At 55.8% G+C, this 21,627-nt stretch overlaps 1 protein-coding gene across 1 annotated transcript in view; it reads right to left on the bottom strand.

Moving 5' to 3' along the window:
* The window catches only part of WDFY4 (WDFY family member 4), a 255,480-nt gene that overhangs the window by 221,895 nt on the left and 11,958 nt on the right, over window positions 1-21,627 (bottom strand). The window contains exons 2-5 of the mRNA XM_079793291.1: window positions 13,087-13,333; window positions 3,861-3,975; window positions 2,965-3,071; window positions 1,018-1,152 (exon numbers count right to left, since the gene is read on the bottom strand). Coding sequence (XP_079649417.1) covers window positions 1,018-1,152; window positions 2,965-3,071; window positions 3,861-3,975; window positions 13,087-13,317 — 588 coding nt within the window. The 5' untranslated portion in view covers window positions 13,318-13,333. The remainder of the gene's footprint in view (window positions 1-1,017; window positions 1,153-2,964; window positions 3,072-3,860; window positions 3,976-13,086; window positions 13,334-21,627) is intronic.

Genomic DNA, 21,627 nt, shown 5'->3' with positions numbered 1-21,627 from the left:
GTGCCCAGCACTGTGTCCGGCCACATGTGGGATATGGTTACATCCAGGCGAATGGGCCTGCGTTCCCAGGGTTTCCCGCGGGCAGTGAGCGGATAAGCCGCGGACTGATGATGCCTCTGGCAGCGACGCCTCTGGCTTGAGGACGAGTCTGAGATGGGTCCATCTGAATGCAGGTGCTCAGTGGGCAGCTGCACTTGGAAATCCCCAAACGGGCTGGCTCCTGCTCTGGGAGACACTGCCCAGGCCCCGGACACACAGCCGTGAGTGAGAACGGCCCTGCTCCCCCCTCACCAGGGGCAGAGGGGCAGCGGTGTTTCCGTGGAGGGTGGTCCCAGAAGAGGAGAGCAGGACTTGTGTGTGGGGGGCAGGGGACTGAGGGGAGCATTATGTGGGAAGTTGCTGCTGGCTGTCAGGGCAATGACAAGAGGAAATCGCACGTGCTATTCAGTGGCCTGAGATGGCTTGTGGGAGGAGGGGGAAGGGGGCATCGCAGGTGGTGAGGGCCCACTGAGCGTGAACTGAGGAGCCAGATTCCCAGGGCCCCACCCGCCCGAGCTCATGTTTCCTGTGTTTGTACAGAGCTAGGCGCACAGCACTGCACGCATCCCAGGATGGAGGAGGTGGCAGATGAGAGGCCAAGGCACAGGGCCATGGCAGCTGCCGAGAGCACATTGGCTAGTTACTTATGCAAGTGCAGTAGCAAGCGCATCTCAGAGGGAAGTGGCAGGGACAGAAGGTTCCAGATGCAAGCGAGGGCCAGCAGGACCCAGGAACGCAGACTGGAGAAGGAGGTGTGGGCCAAGTGGAGAAGGCACGCACGTTTCTGGGAAAGAACAAGGGGAGCAGGGAGGGAAACAGAGGCATAAGAGGAAAATCCGCCCCCCAATGCCTAGGCATCTCGCGTTTGCAGGACGTGGGACGGGGGGTGAGCTGGGCCTTGAGCAGAGCAGGTGAGAGTGGCTCCCAGAGGCAGAGCTCGGCCCCAGACCAGAGGGGCTCAGCCCGCCTCTCACTCACCTGCACAAACATCCTCTGAACTTGAACATCGTCCTCCGAATGCTGGTCCTCTTCCAGAGGAAAGACGAAGAAGAGGTACAGACACTGCAGGAGCAGGGCTGGGAGCCCCGACGCGGCAACTCTGCCCAGCGCCTCCTGCAAGGGATGAGCAGGGCCGTGACCGAGGCTGCGGCCGGCCGCCACTGCCCCAGGCTGGGCCATGCTGTCAGCCTGTGTGGTGTCGGCCACCGTGGGAGGAGGGTGAGTCACCTCCTCTCTCTGGGCGACACATCCTCCAGTGAGAATGGGGACAGGCATAGGCCCACCCGGGCGACTGAAGATTAGGGGAAAGTGGATGCTGTGTGCTCAGTAGACGGCACATCTTTCCTAAGGTGGACAGTAGGAGGGAGGAAGGGAGGGAAGGAGGGAGGGAGGGAGGGAGGGGCTGGAGCAGAGCTGGCGGGCGGGCTCCCCGCATGTGGACACTGGGACTCAGTCAGGAGGGCGTGGCTGATACCAAGTGCACGCAACTGAGTGAAGGGCCGACAGGGCCCTTGATCCCCCCGTCAGAGCCAACCTCACGATGGCCCACCGGGAAGCCCAGTCCCCGAGCTGCGGACAGAGGAGAGGACCCGGATGCTGGCAGGGACCAGCCTGTGTGTGCGGCGCCTGGGCCCTTTTCCACGCGCCCACCTGCAGCTCCACTGGATCACTGTGGCTGCCGTCTCAGTGTGCGCACCCGTGCGTGTGTGTGTGTGTGTGTGTGTGTGTGTGTGTGCATGTGTGTGTGCACACGTGGGGTTCATCTAAAGCATGCTGTCCACACAGTTAGGAAAACCAAAAGGAGGACAGGCCAGAACCAGGAGTATCATGCGGTGCCGGGCCCCCTGCCATAAAGGCTCCTGGGACAGGCAAGGCCCGCCTCCCTGGACGCCTGGCTCTGCGGCGGCCCCTCAGGCAGCTCTCCCCGCCCCTGCTCCACGGGCTCCCCACGGCAGCTGCTCACTCTCTCGGCTCCGGGTCTGGCTGCTCCAGCGGAAAGCCATCTTCAGGTCCGTGTTACTGCTCAGCTGAAAGCAGCCCTTCCCGGGAGCGGAGGCCCGCTCCATGCTGCGGGCCGGCAGGGCTCCTGCTCCCACGGGGAAAGCCAGGCGGCCCTCCCTGGCTAACGCTGCGGCCTGCTGTTCGCACCACACACTGCCGCTAAGGCTCCTGTGTCACCCGGACTGAGGGCAGCAGCAGCCGCGCTCTGCTCCCCTGCGGTTCCCGGTGCCGTGGGCTAGACCCCCCACAGTGGGCGCTCCGGCAGCCGCACGCCAGGGCGTCTCGGGCCTGCCCTGCAAGGGGCCTCGGGCCACTTCTGCTGATGGCCAAGCTGCCAGGACACCAGCCTCAGCAGACCACTCGGGGAGGAGGAGCAGGCCCCTCTTCACAGTGGGAGGACGTGGCCGTGGCCGTGGGCTCCGCCAGGTCGGGTGCGGGTGGGCAGAGAAGGCGGAGGCCTCCTTCACGCACTGCCTCTGGGTGAGCACGCATGGCCAGCGCCGTGGCGTGCTCCTTCCCTCTGAGATTCACAGCAGGCAGAACCGAGCAGTGGCTCAGAGCACAGCCCTGGGTCCGACAGGCTGCAGCCACACACACCACAGCAGACTCGGTGCCAGGACGCCACCCTGCACACAGGGACACCAGCCCTTTTCAATCTGAGGCGCTACCGTCCCCAACCCTCAAATCAGCCGCACCCGTCACAGCGAGAGCCGCATGTGCTCAGGGTCACGGCGGTCAATGACAGGGCAGGATTCAGACCAGAATCCCAGAATCTCAGAAGCCGTCCCTACGCCAGAGGGGAGCCCGGGCGGAGAAAGGAGAGGAGGCTTCCTGGGAAGAAAGGCGCTGGGAGATACACCCTGCCCTGAGCAGAGGCCTCCTGCCCGGTGGTGAGGAGGCCAGGCCGCGGTTCCCGGCACTTACCGAGTCCGTCCCCGAGAGCACGAAGGCCGACTTCAGGAGCAGGTAGCCGTCCTGGTGTGCGTCCCGCTTCCAGCGCAGCAGCTGCCCGGCGGCCGCCCGCGCTTGCTCTGACAGTGGAGAAGAGGAAGTGTCAGCGGGAGATGCAGGGACCTGCTCACCAGTTTGCCCTCTACTTGCCTCCCCCGCCCCCCAGGCCATGAGATCTGCCTTCGCACCTTTAGGGGACTTCCGCTTGCTGCCCTCCCGACAGGCCACCTGACCTGTACCCACTCTCACACTCTGCCAGGTCCCTCTCCTTGGAGGCCAGCCTTTAGCATGCATCTTCCCTGTTCAACAGCCATCAATGGCCCCCACTGCCGAGTAACAGGAACAAGTTCCTCCCGATAGACTTCCCACAGCCCAGTCTCCACCCCACTCTATCACAGCCCCTCCGTCACAGGGGCTCCTGTGTCTGCACCAGGCTCAGGCCACCCTGCCCGGAGCTCCCTCCACAGCCCGCGTCCGGCCTCCGGCTCTGTGCCTGGTGACTGCGAGTCAGGGGCCCACAGCAAAACACATGCTCTGACCCGGGGTCTTGTCTGGATCAAGCTCTCCACTGAACACTCAGGTGCCTTCTCCCAGCACTTCCTCCCAGAGCCCCCGCCGTGTGTGTGTGTGTGTGTGTGTGTGTGTGTGTGTGTGTGTCCCTCCCGGGAGCAGCAGTTCCCTACATCCCCTTCCCTGCTCTGCTAGCCTTTCCCTCGTTCCCAAGGGACTCGGTGGCAGAACTGGGCCTGGGCCCATGGTCTCTTTGGAAGGCACTTCGCTGACTAACTAGAAAGCAGAAGGACAGAGCAGGGCGGGGAGGTCTTCAGAGCGTGCTGCTCCCACAGGGCCTGGGGCCACTCTGCACTCACCCGCAGGCTTTCCCACCAGCACCTTCTGGATCTCCTGGGCGAGCTGGCTGGACACCTCCCCGGCCAGCCCGTGCAGACTGGGAAAGCAGATGATCCCCACGGAGCGTTCCCAGGCCTGAATGCACACAACAGCTTGGTCAGAGACGTCACAGCTACAGAGCAAGGCCCAAGCATCACCTCCCTCTCTCCCTGCCACCCCTCACCAAAGGCTCAACGCTTCCCTGGTGCATCCAAAGGCTACTGCCCCGCCTTCCCGCTCCCACTAACTATATCCTGCCCCCATGCCTGCGAATCTCCAGCTCTCTGCTGGGCTCCAAACCACGAACTCGCACTCCTTAAGCCTCAGACATGCATCACTGAATGCAGGGCCTCGAACCCGCAGCATCTCCTCTCACAGAGGGGCCTGGCCAGTCATCCAGCTGCCATCTTGGGAACTCTAAGAGAGTCTCTAGGCCCCCTCTCCTTCACCCTCCTCACCCCATCAGGTACTGTATCCCACTGATGCTCCTCTTTTCGGAATTTCCCCTGGTGTCCCTAGTTATCTAGGTTGGCTCTTCACCCCGTCTTTGCCCTTCCTGCTGTGTAGTCACAGGCCCAGTTCACCAGTCCTGGGAGGAGGAGACTCCCCAGGGCACAGTCACAAAGGAGAGACTAGTCCTGGGAGGTGGAGACTCCCCAGGGCACAGTCAGAGAGGAGGGACTAGTCCTGGGAGGAGACTCCTCAGGGCACAGTCATAGAGGAGGGACTAGTCCTGGGAGGAGGAGACTCCCCAGGGCACAGAGAGGAGGGACTAGTCCTGGGAGGAGGAGACTCCCCAGGGCACAGTCAGAGAGGAGGGACTAGTCCTGGGAGGAGGAGACTCCCCAGGGCACAGTCAGAGAGGAGGGACTAGTCCTGGGAGGAGGAGACTCCCCAGGGCACAGTCAGAGAGGAGGGACTGGTCCTGGGAGGTGGAGACTCCCCAGGGCACAGTCAGAGAGGAGGGACTGGTCCTGGGAGGAGGAGACTCCCCAGGGCACAGTCAGAGAGGAGGGACTGGTCCTGGGAGGAGGGGACTCCCCAGGGCACAGTCAGAGAGGAGGGACTGGTCCTGGGAGGAGGAGACTCCCCAGGGCACAGTCAGAGAGGAGGGACTAGTCCTGGGAGGAGGGGACTCCCCAGGGCACACTCAGAGAGGAGGCTAATCCTATGCCAGGACTTGAGTTCAGGAATTCCCCACGCCTGGTGCTCACCAGGAAGGTAGGGCGCTGTGGGCATTCCTGGTCACCAGTGGCCGCTATAACATGCAGTGTGCTGGACTCCCATTCACTGTACTCATTCACTAGCCATAGAAGTTATATTCCTGCCCAAAGCCCTGACCAGGTTTTTTAAACTGAGATCCTCCTTCTACTGAAGGTGAATAGGCATCAAATTCCGAAGAGAAGTCATTTCCTTGCTACAGATTCTGTAGTTGTTAAAAAGCAAAAGCCTTCACAAATCCTCTCTATATTAGAAGATGCTATATACAAAATGAGGAGGCAAGCCACAGATTGGTAGGAAATATTTGCAATGCATAGAACTGACAAAGCAATAATATCCAGATGGCTACAAATTTATCAGATAAAGACAGCCTGATTTTTAAAAAAACAGGCCAATGAAACAGGTCACTAATAAAAGATAAAATAAGTGGCAAATTACTGATAATTGGGGAAATGCAAATGAAAGCCACAATGAGATATATCACACTTTTCAAGTTGGTAAAAGTGGGAAGCCTGGCAGTGTGTGGGTAAAGGTGAGGGGCCCGCGGCCCTGCTCTGCTGGGGGAGCGGCGCGGAGGAACCGCTCTGAGGAAGCAGCTGACCAGCCGAGAAAGTTAAAGGGGCGCACGTCCTCCACCCCAGCCCTCCCCTCCCAGGTGCGTCCCCTGCGGAAAGGCTGGCACCTGTGCGCGTGGAGGCGCGGACAGGAGGTATGGCTGCAGCATTACTCGTGATCGTGAAAAATTGGAAAAACTTAATGCTCACCAGCAGGACCAGGGATGAATAATTGATGGCATATTTACTAGTACATAAGGGCACCACACAGCACTGAAAATAGTGCAGTGTCAGTGCGGGTAAGCCCCACAACGAGATTGTGGATGCAGAAAGCCCGTTGCGGAAGCGTGTTAGGAGGTGGGCATATCCAGGATATGCATGTGTCCCGTGACCAGCAGGCAGGGCTTCCGCGGGAGGGGGCGTGTGAGTGGGCGCCTGGCGCGTGCACAGCGGCTTTAGTCTATCTGAAATGTGTGATTCACTTTATGTTGGGCAGTGAGTACCTGAGTATTTATTTTGTTTTTTTAAAAAAGCTTTGCATCTGAAAATGGTTTTTTATTTTCTGCCCATAATCGGAGTTGCCTCTTTCCTCTGTAAATAAAAAATAATTCCATCAGAACAGTGCTAAGACTATAAAAATGCTGGATAAATGCCAAGCACTGCTGCACAGAGTAGACCTTCAACAAATATTGGATGAGGGAGCACATGGTTATGAAACCCACAATCTGCAGAGTGATGGCCAAATGCATTGTGTGCTGGTCTTGAGCAGACGCTGGCCCAAACACTTAGCTGCGTTGTTTCCACGAACCCTCACAACAGCCCTCTGAGGTCGGCGTTATTATTGCTCCCACTTTACAGAAACCGGAGCTGCGCCCGAGGAAGCCTGAGCACCAGCGGAGCCGCAGCGCGAGGAGCGGGCTCACCTCACGCATCCTAAGTAGCATCCTAAGAAACATGTGGCTCCCACCTGGGGACCCATAGCGCTCGGAAACTTTAGTCCCTAAAAGGAAAAGTCAGTCCTTTGGCTGGGAACTTCTGTGGTAAGATCCTTTTCCTCCTCAGGAAGGAGAATTCTGTCTTCCTAGCGGCTAGGACCTAGCCAGCCCTGCCCCTCCTCCCTGCGCTGGCAAACCCCTCAAAGACCACTTGCGGGCAATTGACTCAGAGCATCAGAGCGTCTCGGAGCAGTGGGACTCCAGGCAGCGCTGCAATAAAGCAAATTGGGCCCCAGCGAGCTGAACAGTAATTGTACCCTCAGCCAGATCCCCGGGCCCCACTGCTTCCTGGGACTCGGGGGGCACTTCAGGGAGCCGCCTTGACTAGTTCAGGCCACTGGGGTGCTGTTCCACGGAGGCAGTCACTTACTGAAGGATACCCTGGAGACCCCAAAGAGTTAAGGCAGCTTCCGAAGGACCTAAATTTTTTTTCTCAAACTGGGACTTGCATGCTGGGAGAATATTGCTCAATATTTTAAAAACCTTCCATTTGCTCACATTATCTAAGCTGCACCACCATGTCTCGTGGAAGGAAGAGGGAGGAAACGAGGCTGCCCGGTGGAAAACAAGGAAGGACAAGTGCTGCCGAGGAGATGGAAGAACCCGCTTGGAATGCAGGCAGCCTGTGGGTTCCTGTCACTACTGCTTCCGCCTCACGCCTGGGTGGTCTGTCCTTACGGCTCAAAACACTTTAAAGACCTGACATGAGTGCCCCTGCTAGTGTGACGGTTACTCTCTCCTTTGTGAGTAAAAAAAAAGTGATGCACTAACATTTTGTCAGCACAACCAAAATGCTGTTTTCCCAAATTGGGAATAAATCATGCCACAGGCCCCGCTCTGAGGGGGTAGACTCAGGATGGACAAGGAGGGGTGCTGACCCTCACCATGCTCTCTGGACACCACACTTGGAAATAATCTTTGGTAATCCTTGTTATTACACTTAATGTTATTTACCTCTCATCCATGGGCAGTTGAGTCAATGCTTGGTTTCCACGAGAATGACTACCACACTTAATGGCATGGACTCAGCACCCCTGGCCAGGCAGGTAGCCTCAGAACATGTGCCTGCGTATGTGCACATGTGTGCACACACATACACACATGCACATGCACACACATTCTCCCTTCCAAGTACAATCAGTCCACACTAGGAAATGAGTACATTCATCCTCATGTTGCCCACTGTTCTGCTCATCTATATCACAAACCACCCCAGAACTGAGTGGCTTAAATAACAACAATCATATATTTGGGTCAAGGGCCTGCAATTTGGGCAGAGCTCGGCAGGCAGCGATTCCTCGCCTCAGTCAGCTGGGGCAGCTGACAGGGGCAGAGGGACCCGCTTCCAAAACAGGGCACTCACAGGGCTGACGAGGTGGTGCTGCCTGTGGGCAGCAAGTGCGGCTGTAAGACCAGGGGCTTTGGGTCCCCTCCACGTAGGTTTGTATGTGGGGCTGCTTGGTCTTCCTCACAACATGGCAGCAGGGTTCTAAGAATGAGTATTCCAAGTGACGGAAGAAGCTACAAGTCTCTTGGGGTCTGGAAATGTTACTTCTGCCTCCTTCCATTAGCCACGCCATCACAAACCCACGTGGAGTCACGGGCAGGGACACGGTGCTGCCTCTCAAAAGCAGCCGTGTGAGCTCATCTGCAGCACTCACATCCACAGACTCCTTTTATTTTCTCCATGTTGTCCCAGCCCCTGTTGTCTGTCCCAGGCAGGGAGGAATTTTACACTGATTGCTGGGCATTCCCTAGCTCCCCGCCTGCTCTCTCTCCAAGCATGTATTCTAAGAACTGTCTCCCACAATTGCATCTACAGCTCTAGCTGGCCCATGGCTATTATTATGGAATATCTCTGTGCACCGTGAGGGCCTGCAGTGGTTCCCTTTGCCTCAGAGCAAACTCGACTGAAAGCCATCAGGACCTGCCCATGCTGGCCAGGGGAATGCCTTCTCCTCTGGGTCAGCAGTCCAGATGGGAAAGGCTCCTGAAGAACAAAGCCCAAGGCTCTTGGCAGGAAAAGAAGGGCAGTCCGGTTCACCCTTCCTGAGAGCACTGCTTGGCCCACTGAGAAGGCGCTGGCTCTGTGCTGTTTCCTGTGTGAAGCAACAAACCTCCTCCGAGTCTGCACCTGGAGGCAGCCACCCTCCTCCCATCTGCACCTGGAGGCGGCCACCCTCCTCCCCTCTGTACCTGGAGGCAGCCACCCTCCTCTGAGTCTGCACCTGGAGGCAGCCAACCTCCTCCCATCTGCACCTGGAGGCGACCACCCTCCTCCCCTCTGTACCTGGAGGCAGCCACCCTCCTCCAAGTCTGCACCTGGAGGCGGCCACCCTCCTCTGAGTCTGCACCTGGAGGCAGCCACCCTCCTCCCATCTGCACCTGGAGGCAGCCACCCTCCTCCCATCTGCACCTGGAGGCAGCCACCCTCTTCCCATCTGCACCTGGAGGCAGCCACCCTCCTCCCATCTGCACCTGGAGGCAGCCACCCTCCTCCCATCTGCACCTGGAGGCGGCCACCCTCCTCCCATCTGCACCTGGAGGCGGCCACCCTCCTCCCATCTGCACCTGGAGGCAGCCACCCTCACATCCTATGTGGAGGGATAGCATCTTCTTGTACCCAAAGGGAGCGGAGGCACTAGCCAGGCAGACACCTGTCCAGTGGGCCAGGGGGAGGAAAGAACAGGTGTGCTCTGCTCTGCTCGGCTCCACAGCACAGTCTGAGGGAGCCCAGTGGCTCACGACACAGGCCTGAGCAGACTGGCCAGGCTACGTGCTGCTCTCCACTAACAACCGGTTGACCTTGGCCACATTATATAACATCTCTAACCCTTTCCTTGCTCGTTTATAAAGTGGGATACAAATGGCACTCACTTCCCAGGGTTAGTGTGAGGGCTTGTAAACACTGAGCAAATGCCTGGCTGAGTTAGAGCTGGGTGAGTATTACTAGCTGCAGCCCTGGCTGAGGCCTCCTCCATGACCTCCCACAGGGAGTGATGGGCCCAGTGGAGGAACCTCAGCACTCACTGGAAGCTTGGAGTCTGACTTCTCCCCTCGGGGCAGCTCCCTGCTGGGGCTGCAGTGCCCTGAGTCTCCACCTGGCAATTCATTTTTGCCAGGACAGCAGCCAAACGCTTTAACATACTGAGTTGTTCTTAACTCTAGCGATGAGACACTGGGACTAAATTTAATGTGTCACCAACCATGTTTGTACCTGCCTAACAGCTCATGCAGATGTACATGTAAACAATGGCAGGGGTGGGGGGACGAGTGTCCTTGCTGTGAGTTTGGAGGAGTCAGATATGAGAGAAAGCTAGAGGCTAAAGGGAAGTTATTTGGGGATAAGATGCCACAGAAGCTCCCCTGAGGAATTATTTGGGGAGTCGGCTCTGCAAGGCACCAGCTGTCAAATCTCAGGACTTACCAGGTCCAGGCAAGTGGTGGCCCCTGAGGTGAGGCAGACGTGACCTTCACCATGACCTTCGCCAAAGCCCTGCCTGCACATGGACCACCCCTTCTGTGATGGTTCTGATAGAGTCTGGCCCAGTGTGATAAGATTCCATTACCCAGGGACATAACCCTTTCTGAGTAGGGGCGACAATTCAAAATTTTCTTGTGTTCATTGTGTTAGAACAAAGAATATTCCAGATCATCTTAATTTTCCTTGGGCCCCAAATGAAAAGAGCCAGGTATAGAGAATTGCGACCCACCAAACAAAATATTCCAGGACTCTCTTAAACCTGCTCAGGAGTCTCTGAGCCCATTTGGGCCATGGTTTCCATGACAATCAACACATGCATAAGGCTTTGAGGTCAGCAGCCACATTCCACAGGACGTGGCATAACTTTAAGGGCTGATTGTTCCAAGGTCTTCATAGACAACCCTGAAGAACACTGTCCTATGGACATAAAACCCAGATGAGAGAGGTTGCAAGCCTGAACACAAGGACCTGTGTTCCAGCGGCTGTTTTCTGTCTTCATCTGCAGCTCAGCTTTTACCTGCGCTACACCTGAACACCTCCTCCATTCCCCGCTTCTTTCCACCACCAGCTTTTCATTAAGAGCCTGAGGACACTGGCCCTGGCTCCGGCTTTAGTCAGCACTTAACGGAAATAACATGTTTGTAGACATGTGGACTTAACAAAAGAATGTCGATGTTTGGAGATGATGAAAAGCCTGTAATATCCTGCTTCTCCAGGGTTCCCAGAGGTGGACTCCAGGGACTCTGAGCACGGCAGGTGTCTGTGGTTTGGGGAATTGTGGAGACAAGGCCTCAGACTGCATGTGGGAGTTAGTGTTCTAGAAGCTGGTGGGAAGGTCATCGGGATGGTGTCTGCTTCCATGTGCCCTGGACTTCACCATCATCTTCTCATCCACTCTCAGTCTCCCAGCAAAGTGCTACTCATTACACTTTACAGATGAGAAGCTGAGGGTCAGGAATATTTCATAACTTTCTCTTTGGTCGAATGCATGGGCCGTGATGCCTGCAACTACCAGGACAAGGTTTGGGAAACAGGGACCAATATCAAGGTTTACTTATAGTAGGAACTGTGTGCTGCCCAAGGGGTCCAAACTCAGAGGCCTATAGAGCCCGGTGACATAAGTGAGGAAGGCGCACTGGGTGACAGATGTTAGGGCGCGGGCACTGGGGTGAACTGAGGAAACAAGGCCTTCTGTCTAAGAGGGGTGCCCCTAACCATCTTCATGCAGCTGTTGGTTTTAAAGCTCCAGTTTTTCCAGAGAAACTGGAAATCTGATTTTCAGGTGAAAGCTTTCTACTTTGAAAATAATGGCCAGTAATTCATTTTCAATCCCTACAAGCCCAATAAAGCACATTCTGGGTGTGACTCAGTTTCCTCTGCTTTGGATGAAGTCTCCATAAGGGGAAAACTCTGCCTCCTTTATTCTCATAGCCCAGGCGCTGGGAAAGAGTCTAGATGCTTCATACACTTTTGCACAACAAATGAAGGAATTCTCAAAGCAGCGACCCAGAGGGCAAGCGAGTGCCAAGCCCTGGCTCTCGGACTCAGAGCACTCTCATCAGAGCCGGGCTGCTGGGCTGGGGGAAAAGACACAGCACGCAGACGAGCCCGCACACAGCCGGGGACTGTCACTCAGGGCGGGTGCGTGCGCACGGTGCTCCTTTCAGAAGGCAACACTGATCTGAAAACTGGGTGAGACTGAGCTGTCTCCCAAACACTGGGGCTGTCAGGGCAGGGAGGCTAGAAATAAAACCTGAGCCATCACCTAGCCCAGTCCTTCTTTCCAGTACATTCCCAGCATCCCAGTTATCCAACCTGTGGAATGGGGTGAATGGGGTATACAAGTCCCAATCAGGGAGGAAAACGATGACTTAATGAACAAGTTTCTTGGTATGTGTGGTGTGTGTTTTTTACCAAGAACATGCCTAAGTGTTCAATGCCTAAGTCATCTTTGGAAATCCTTAAGTATTTCTGGTTAATAAGTTAGATGAAACATTAGCAAAAGGGTTTTCAATAAAAAATGCCTACGCCCCATGTGTCTCAGTCTATTTTCAGCGTAAAAGGTAGCCCATATTCTCTGCTCTTTGACTAGAGGTGTATACTTTAATAATAACTCAAAATCAATAGTCAAGCAAAAACTAAGTCCTCATAAAAGATGCATTTACAATGGTACAATAGTTTTCAGTAGGGTCAACATGAGGCAGATCTCACCTCTGGGAACTCTGTTCCGAGACAACAAGGCAAAGCCTAGTGCCCGTGCCGCCACCAGCTGTCATCAGCTGCCACCAGCCACCACCAGCTGCCACTGCCACCAGCTGCCACCTACCACCACCTACCACCACCAGCTGCCACTGCCACCAGCTGCCACCAGCTGCCACCACCAGCTGCCACTGCCACCAGCTGCCACCAGCTGCCACCTGCCACCACCAGCTGCCACTGCCACCAGCTGCCACAAGCCAGAGCGCCGGCCCAGTGGACTCGCCTGGCACCTGTGGCTGGGGGAGGGAGCACTGCTGCGTGCTCCCACAGACTGCACCTCTGTTTGCACGGTTGGCATGATCTGGTGTTCTGGCACTTGAGGCCCTGGTGCTGGCATGACTGGTGTTTGAGATGATCAGCCATCCCGTGACTCCCGTCTCCAGACACAGACTCCTTTTCTAGCTCCCAGAGGAGCCAGTCTCTTCTCTGGCTTCGCGCGGGGACTGCGGCTGAACAATACAGCTCTTCAGCTAAAGGGCTAACAGCACTCCAGAGTCATCTGTTCACCCTCCCCAGCCCTCCCAGCCTGGAGACGAGCCTCGCTTGACTCGTTATTGAGTAGCACAGCCGTCTCCTCTAAGCAGCCAGAGACCACTCCGCTGATATGAAAACCAACCAACTTCAGCTTCCAGTCATTCCACAAGTACCCCAGAGCGCCGTGTGGTGATGCAGCGTCAAAAATAACAGTACTGACCTTTAGGAACAGTGGGAGAAGGCGCAGCAGGCTCTCCTGACGGTCAGCCGGGCTCCTATGAGCCAACTGCTGATATTCCAGAAACTTCCTCTCTACCGTCTCCCAGAGAGCCGTGGGGCCCGGGGACTGCACTCCGGCGGGGCAGTCAGACTGAGCAGCATCAGGCTGGCCAGCGTGGGGACCTGGATCCTCAGCTCCGTCTTCAGCCTTTGGAACACCTTCTGCCTCCATGCCTCAGCAAACTGCTCTGGATTCAGAACAAAAACAAAGATGAGAAGTCCTGTTACAGCACTTCCTGGTGCAGCTGGCGATGGGACAGGCCCTGCGCCATTCACTCCAGTTCCGACTGAAGCTGGTTCCTCTAAGAATCTGAAACCGGCTAAAATAGGAAGGCATTTCAAAAAGAGATTCCGATGTGACCCACAGAGACTGACAGCCCAATATGGGCCGGGCTTCTTGCACAGATTCGCAGGAGGTGGGTACTCTGACTTTCTCTGTGTGGTAAGGAAGCAACGGGGCCAGAGGCATACAGGCAGCTGCATGTGTAGCCGAGATGCAAACTCTAACACCAAAGCCTGTTCTCTTATGACCTGGTGCTGCTCCCCTTTCAAAAGACTGAGCTGATGGAAGAGACGTGTGTAAATTATCTCACCAGAATTTGTAGCAGCAAGTGATTCCATGTCTTCAGTTATAATTTCCTTCCACCCCACGTGTCTAAAGGAAATAGCTTCTTCATTCTCAGCATTATTTGGTTCGCACTCATATTTTTAGAGGACTTTGTCCTCGAAACAACTTCTTGAGCCCCGACCCTAACTGGAAAGTGCTCCCCTCTTAGTGTGAACAGGAGCGAGCTGTGCAAACTGGAGACCTCGGGGCAGGAGGCACAGGGCAACATCCTCCACAGTCAAACCAGCCCGACTGACCCGCAGAGAGTGACGCGGAGAAGGTGCCTTTTTGTCTGTGTCCTGACTTTTCAGTTGCCACTGGCTCAGCACAGAAAGGTTTGCTTGCTGTGCGTTGGTCGAGTGTAGGAAGCTCCCAGACTGTCCAGGCTCCCTGCAAGGAGCCCTCCCCCCAACCAGCATCACCAGGCAGAGTCTCGGGAGCCCGGCCAGCAAACAGCAACCTCTGCTCACGGGGCGGGGGCCCGGGTGGACACCACAGTGGGGTCACCAGTGTTTTGCTCTGGGCTACAGCCGCGGAGGAGGCCTCGTGCTTTATTTTTATTTTGCAGGCGGGCATGGCAGTTAACTCAGGATCACGTGGCCAGACTAACCATCGCCTCTTTGGAACGTTCTCATTCTTTATGTACAAAACTCCATACGTCCCTGGCTCTTCTATCACACATACCTACTAGTCAAACTTCACTTTCAGAAATCATTTCCTTTTTACAAAGCCATGTAAGTACAATATTGAACACTGGGAAGGAACAAAATATCGGGAAGAATATCAAGGTTGGCCACACCCAGAAAAATGGCTGCTGATAGTCCTGCTTCTGTGACTATATAGCTTACTAAGAACACACTCCTAATACTGCTGAGGCAAACATGTTTTATTAACACCTGTGCTTTTGTTGGTGGGTTTTCTGGGGGCTGGTGGGGGGGTTATTTGTTTCCTGTTCTGGATTGACCCTTTGAGACAGGTTGGGAGTGGGGACCCCTCACACTCCTTGGCCCCAGCACAGCCTCTTCCCTGACCCCTGACTGGGGCCAGTCTCCTCTCTGGCTTTGTTAGTTTATTCATTTATTCCTTGGCCCTCCATTCGCGCGCCCACTCCCTTCTTCCCCATTCTGCCTGCCTACGTGACGCAGGGCCCTTATGAAGCCTGCAGGGGAGGCTCCTGGATGCACACATCTCAGTTCCCCGAATGGCCTGCGTCTCCTCTGCAGGTCACTGTGGCACTCAGCACTGTCTTCAGGCCTAGCCATGGGGCGCTGTGTTTGTCAACCTCATTTCCTCTAGCTGCTGCCCATGTCACAAAGTGGGCATCACGTGCCTATTTGACCTGCCGCTCTGCAGTGACGAGGGCTAGATTACCCTCAACTTCCCGTCCCGCACCGCTCCTGCCCCTCAGCCCCATACAGGCCCTCCGGGGCCGCACTGGCTATGACCGCGGAGCAGGATACTTAGTCAGGGTCTATACCTGCTCAGTTCAACTACATGCCAGCAGCTAAGATCCTCCAGAAAGCTGGCAGCAGACCACACGCCCCACAGAGCAGGTGAAGGCCCTCTGCCATCTCACCGCCCCCTGCTTAGCACTGCCCAGCTTTCTAGCTACTAGTGGTCCCTTGCTGTCATTTTAATTTGCATTTCTCTAACCTGCTGATGAGTCTGAGCATCTTTACATGCCTGTTAGCCTTTTGGATTTGCTCTTCTACAAACTGACTTTTCATTTTCCCTTGCCTGTCTTTTTCTTGTTTTGCAAGAGTTATTCTAGAAATGTGTTTCTTGTTTGTTTTAAGAATCACAAATATCTCCTCTCAATCCATTTTTAATGTGTTTTATTGATTTTAGAGAGAAGGGAAGGGAGAAGATAGAGAGATAGAAACATCGAGAGAGAAACATCATTGAATGGCTGCCTCCAGCATGCCCCCTATTGGGGATCAAGCCCTCAAACTGGGGATCGAATCAGTGACCTGTTGATTCATGGGTTTGTGCTCAACCACTGAGCCACGCTGGCTGGGCCTCGCAATCCATTTTTAATAAATTCGTTTATAATTCCCTTTTGTCACTAAAACATCGCATGAATATTTTATGCTGCTGAGGGTCTTCACTATTGCTCGTTAGCCTAACTAACCCTGTACACTTACACAGGCCAGTGGTTCCCATTACTCACCACCACCAACAACACGAGCGGCAGCTTTGCGTTGATGCCTGTCACATATCCGTGAGTAAATAACAGGTTATAGCACATTCCTGAGCTCCTGAGAGAAAGCAGCTGGACCTACAGACAGACAACTTTTTCTGGCTCTTGACACATTTCCAAACAGTGTCTCCCAAAACACTTACTCGATGTACAGTCCTACCAAGCGTGTACAGAGTTCACACAGCCTCAGTGCATGTTACTCTCGCTGGTCCATGGTGAAAACAAAGCGTCTGTTGTTTCTCACTGCGGATCCTGTGCAAGCCGGAGCAGCTGAGCGTGTTTCTGCCCGTCTGCGCTCGGGCGCCGTCAGGCCTCCCTGCGTGGCTCTCTGCAGCCGACTCTGCGTGACTCGGGAGCTCCTGGAGGAGAGCTCACCCCCACTCCGCCCCCCACGGCTTCATTTGCCCCTGAGAGCCACACAGATATCCCCGCAATGTCAGCTCGGAGAGGGAACACCATGAGCCTTTCTCAGCGGTTGGCAGTGTAGATGCTGAATAAAATGCTATCGAATAAATAAATGAATAAACCTATGTGCTGATGGCACCCAAAGCTCCCTCTCTGTGGCCTAGACCCCCTTCTAAACAAGTGCTTTTTCTCATTCCAAGATTTCTGTTTGGATTTCCTCCAGACTCTGAAAGTCACTGTCCCAATCAAACTGCCACCCCCTCACCCACAGAGCCAGCCCCGAGTCAGGCGGGGACATCCAACACGCAAGACGGCTGCTAGGGCCACGCTAAGTGTTGTCTCTGGCACAGAAAAGCCACTCATGGCCACACCTGCCGCTGCCACCAACTGGCCATTCAATGAACCGAGTCTGAGGCCGCACCAACACGCCACGTTTTTGGGATGAGCAGGTGGAGGACAAGGTGGGCACAGGGGCCTCGAGAACAAACGTGACCAAGCGATGCGACGCAGCCCTGCCTCAGTGTCCTGTCTGTACACGGGACAGTAAGAGGCCCCTGGAGGGGCCAGGCCCTTTGAGTCTATGCCCAGCCGTGTCATTGTCAGGGTTGAGGGAAGGGCACTCCCTTGGTGCTGGCATTTACACGTGCGGCTTCACTGAACCTTCCTGCCATCCAGCGGCGGCATGGCGTGGGCTTCGCCCGCGTGGGGCTGGGGCCTGGGCAGAGGGCTGGCCTCCCTGGGAGCCCCTGCCAGTCAGCGCTGAGGAAGAGCCCACCGCAGTCGGCCCACAGCGTGGCATTTGCTGCCGAGAGCATCGCCCGAGAGGCACCCGGACGCTGAGCTCCAACCAGGGCCCTGCCAGGGCCGCAGGCCGAGGGAGGCTTCTGGGAGGAGAGTTCGGGGAGGTGGAGGGAAAGGCAGCGTTGGCAGGACTGAGCACTGGAGGCTGCGCGGTCCCGGGACTTCAGGAAAAGACAAAGCCCTCCTCTCCGCCAGCAGCTGTTTCCCAGCGAGGGGCAGGCGGAGGCCGAACCCCTGCGTCCCCGCAGCCTGCACAGCGTGCCAGGCCCTGCCCATGCACGCAGCCCCGAGGCAGAGCCGCGGCCTCCATGGCAGGCACACCTGGCCGCTGTGAGGCCTTGACCAAGTGACTTCCCTCTGAACGAGATTTCTCCTCCTCAAATCAGCCCTGGGCAGCTCAGCTCCCCCTGCCTCCGCAGGACAATGGGACAGAGGCGTGACAGTGAGTCAGGGCAGAGGGGCGAGGGCCCGAGTGGGCTGAGAGCCGTGGGCGGCACACGGTGAGGGGCACAGGGTCTGTGCCTTGTGGGCAGGGCAGCAGCAGGGGGTTTCCTATGACCTCAGCGACACCAGGGCTGGGAGTGGCCATGTGGGCCAGCGCCCTCAGGTGTCACAGCCCGTCCTTGGCCCAGCCCTCGCCAATCCCGCCCGCACAGCTCTGCAGCACCCACTGCGCTCTGCTTGGGACGGCTCAGAGCGCCCAGGGCACCCCGCTCGCAGCCGCCCGCTGCAGGGTGGCATCCAGAGCCTGAGGAAAGAGCAAGCTGCTGATGTTTGGGCGCAAAACCAACATTCCTGACTCTCCTCCCGGCTTTCTGTGGAGCTCGGAGGGGGACCCCAGCCCGAGCGGGGCCTCTGTACCAGAGGACACAGGACAGCATGCAGCTTCCTGTTTCCCCTTCGCTCCCCTCCAGTTCCTCTCTGCACAGCCGCAGAGCCGCGCGTGCTCCTGCGTCAGCAGGGACAGCCTCGGCCAGGCGCTCAGAAGAAACAACAGCCCTCCAGTTCCAACACGACGGGCAGGGCGGCCGGGCCTTCCTTCCCTCTTCCCACCATTGGTAGGAGAGCCCGTTAATAGGAGAGCCTGCAAGCTCAAAGCAAATTGGAAAGGAGTTGGGGAAAGGCAGTCACTTACTGAAGGATACCCTGGAGACCCCAAAGACAAAAGCTGTGGACACACGGAGGGTTTGCTCACAGCCACCCCCAAAGCCCACGCCCTGAGGCCCAGCAGCTCTCACAGGGAGACCCCGGTAAGCCCGCCCTGAGGCAGCGCACCCCAGCAGCATGTCCTTACAAACAGACACGCTCAGTCCGTGTGGGCGCGATGCACAGCCACACCATACCTTGCTGGTGGAGGCACAGGCACTCGGGAAGACAGTGGGCCATTTCTGAGAAAGCTAAACATGTAAACTTAAACAATTCTGCTCCTAGGTATATCTGCTTTACAGGCATGAAAGCGTATGCTCCTGTAAAACCTAAATGGGAATGCTTACAGTAGGTCCATTCATAGCCTGCAAACAACACAAACATCCCTGCGGGGAGAGAGGGATGCATCTTCGAAGTAGGAAGCACTGCTGACCCCCAGCACCCTGCATGGATCTCAAGGCCGCAGGACAGTGACGGAGCCAGCCTCAATGGCCACATACCGTCTGTGTCTGTTTATAGGATGCCCTGGAGAAGACAAAATTATAGGGACAAAAGCATAGATGAGTGGTTGCAGGGACTGGGGCAAGGAGGATGGCGACACGAGGGTGGAAGGAAACTTCTTATATAATAAAAGGCTAATATGCAAATAGAACGAATGGCGAAACAACCAAACAACTGGTCGCTATGATGTGTGCTGACCACCAGGGGGCACGCACGGAACATGACGGGCGTCGGCAACAGGTGACAGAGTGGAGAACACAGCGGGCATCGGCCGCGGCGGGATGGTGGAGCAGATGAGCGGGGGTGCCAGACCAGGTTGGGGCACTGGTCGCTGTCATTGGGGCAAAACTCTAATGGTTACTGAAAAGTCTTTGCTCCCATGCATTGCAGTCCCGCCCGGCACTCGCACCCGCTGCCAGCATCAGAGCCGCTGCTCACACCCACTGCTGGTGCCCTGTGCTGGCCCTGATCACTTGGCGCCGTCAGCAGGTGTAAGCAGTGGCTGCCAGCCCTGATCGCCCCTGAAGGTTTCTCCACCTCCCCCTGCTCCTGAGGGGCAATCGGGGCAGCAACCGCTTGCACCCACTGCTCGCACTGGCCCCAATTGCTCTGCGCTGTCAGCAGGCGCGAGTGGGGCTGCACATGGGAGCAGTGGCAGTGGGAGCAGGGCTGCTGGCAGACAGGGGACCATGGACCATGGTGGGAGGGGCTGGGCAGGGGTGCAGAGGATGGGCTGAGACCCACCCCTGTGCCCACTGTAGCCTTGTGGCCTACAGTTCCTTTCAAGGTGCACGAATTCATGCACTGGGCCCCTAGTTTCTATATAAAAACCCAGGTGCTGCGGCGGAGAGAGAATCACAAGGGAGCGAGGGGTGGAGGCATCGGTCCCTTCACCTGTTTCTCTGCAGCACAAAGGTACGACACTACAGATGCACTGCAGTGAGGACTCCCTCAATGAGCACTCCTCACGATGGCTCTGCATCCTGAGCTTGACTTTATCTCAGCAACACCCACCCGAGGCAGCAAACAGCAGGTGCCTTCCAGGTGCTAGGAGCAAGGTTCAGAGAGGTCCCCTCGCTTCCCAAGCAGCCACATGCATGTGCTGTGTCTGACTCCCACGTTCACATGCTCCTCCTAACCACACGCCCTCCTTCCTAGGAATGTCACAGGTTGGGGGGAGAATCAAAGCTCCTATGAACATAAGCCACCTGAGGGGCTCACTCAGTAGCCCTCCCAGCCTCAGCCTTTGTGTTGGTCAAGATAGAGACTGCTCCCCAATTTTTTGGTTCACTTTTCCATCCAATTAAAAAAACAATATTTATAAATAATCATTTTGTCAAATTGGCTGAACTAATAGACAAGATGGGTCAGTTATAAAAAGTAAAAGGATAACCAAAATAATTAATAACAGAGGATCAACAGATTATTCACAATAGCAAAAAGGCAGGAACAATTCAAGTGCAATCAACAGATGACTGATAAACAAAATGTGATGTGTCATACATGGAATATTATTCACCAGGAAAAGGAAGATAATTCTGACACATGCTACAACATGGATGAACCTGGAGGACATCACACTAAGTGCAATAAGCAGGTCATAGAACAAAACTGTATCATTGCACCACATGTTACCTGGAGTAATCAAATTCCTCCAGACAGGAAGTTGAATGGTGATTGCCCAGAGCTGGAGGGAGAAGAGAATATGAGGTTACTGTTCAATGGGGCCAGAGTTCCATTTTTGTGAGCTAAAACGAGTTCTGGAGGTGGATGGTGGTGATGGTTACACAGCAATTGAATATGCCACTGGACTGCACACTTAATCATGGCAAATTTGGGGAGAGAAAATGATGGCCACGTAGGCAGACCTTTCTTGTACCTCCACCCAGGGCCAGAATGGATAAAAAACTAAAGTGGTGAACATTCACCCAGAGTTACCAACTGAGGTCCAGCTGAGGAGACTTATATCAGGAAGGACAGAAACCACTGGAGACCAGTAGGCAGGGTGAGGGCGAGAGGGGCTGCCCCAGGTCCCAGGGGTGGCAGGCTGGCGGGCCAAGAGGGAGGAGGGAGCTCCCAGCTACGGGAGGGTCTGTCCCCTCAGCGAATAGAGGCCTGGAACCCAGGCTGGCTCCACAGCCCAGACCACCAGAGCTGAGACCCATGGACCACAGAGCATCCAGCCGTGAGAGGCCGCAGGGCTGCTGGCCGCAGTAGAGCCTGGAGCCCATAGACCGGAGCTGGTTGGAGAGAAAGTGATTTTTGTTGTTGTTGTTGTTGTTTTTGTTTTTGTTTTTTCACCCCAAGCACAGGAATTTTTGTTTGCAGCTACTCACCAGAAGCTTTGGTGCAGGGAGGGTGATGCGGACTCGAGGTGCCTAAAGAGAGGCTGGCAGGGAGGGGGAGCATTGGAGGGAGACATTGAAAATCAGCAGTCGGGATTCCTGCATTCGGTCCTATACCCCAAACAGCCATTTTTCCTGAGAGGAGTTAGCCACTCCCAGCAGTCACAGCTCAGGAAAAAGGAAAAACCCTATCCTAGGGGATCCAGCCTGCCCCTGCCCCCTCAGGAGCCCTGCCTGCCACACTGTGTTTACAAAGGAGATAGCCACAGAGGCCACGCCTATGGGCTGAGCATCAGTGACTGGACTGGGGACATTACACTAAGTGAAATGAGCCATCCGCCCCCTATCCTGGGAACCTGACTGCGCTTTCCCCGATGGGAGAGCTGATAGAAACTCCAGGTCTCCAGCACATCCCACTGGATTGCGGACGAGGATCTCTGCCCAGCCAAGGGCAGAGTAACATTATGGGCCACTGCC

This window comes from Cnephaeus nilssonii (genome assembly GCF_951640355.1).
Source record: "Cnephaeus nilssonii genome assembly, chromosome: 16".
Lineage (NCBI taxonomy): Eukaryota > Metazoa > Chordata > Mammalia > Chiroptera > Vespertilionidae > Cnephaeus > Cnephaeus nilssonii.
The sequence above is the reverse complement of the archived record's forward strand: the minus strand, read 5'-3'. Positions and strand labels throughout refer to the sequence as shown.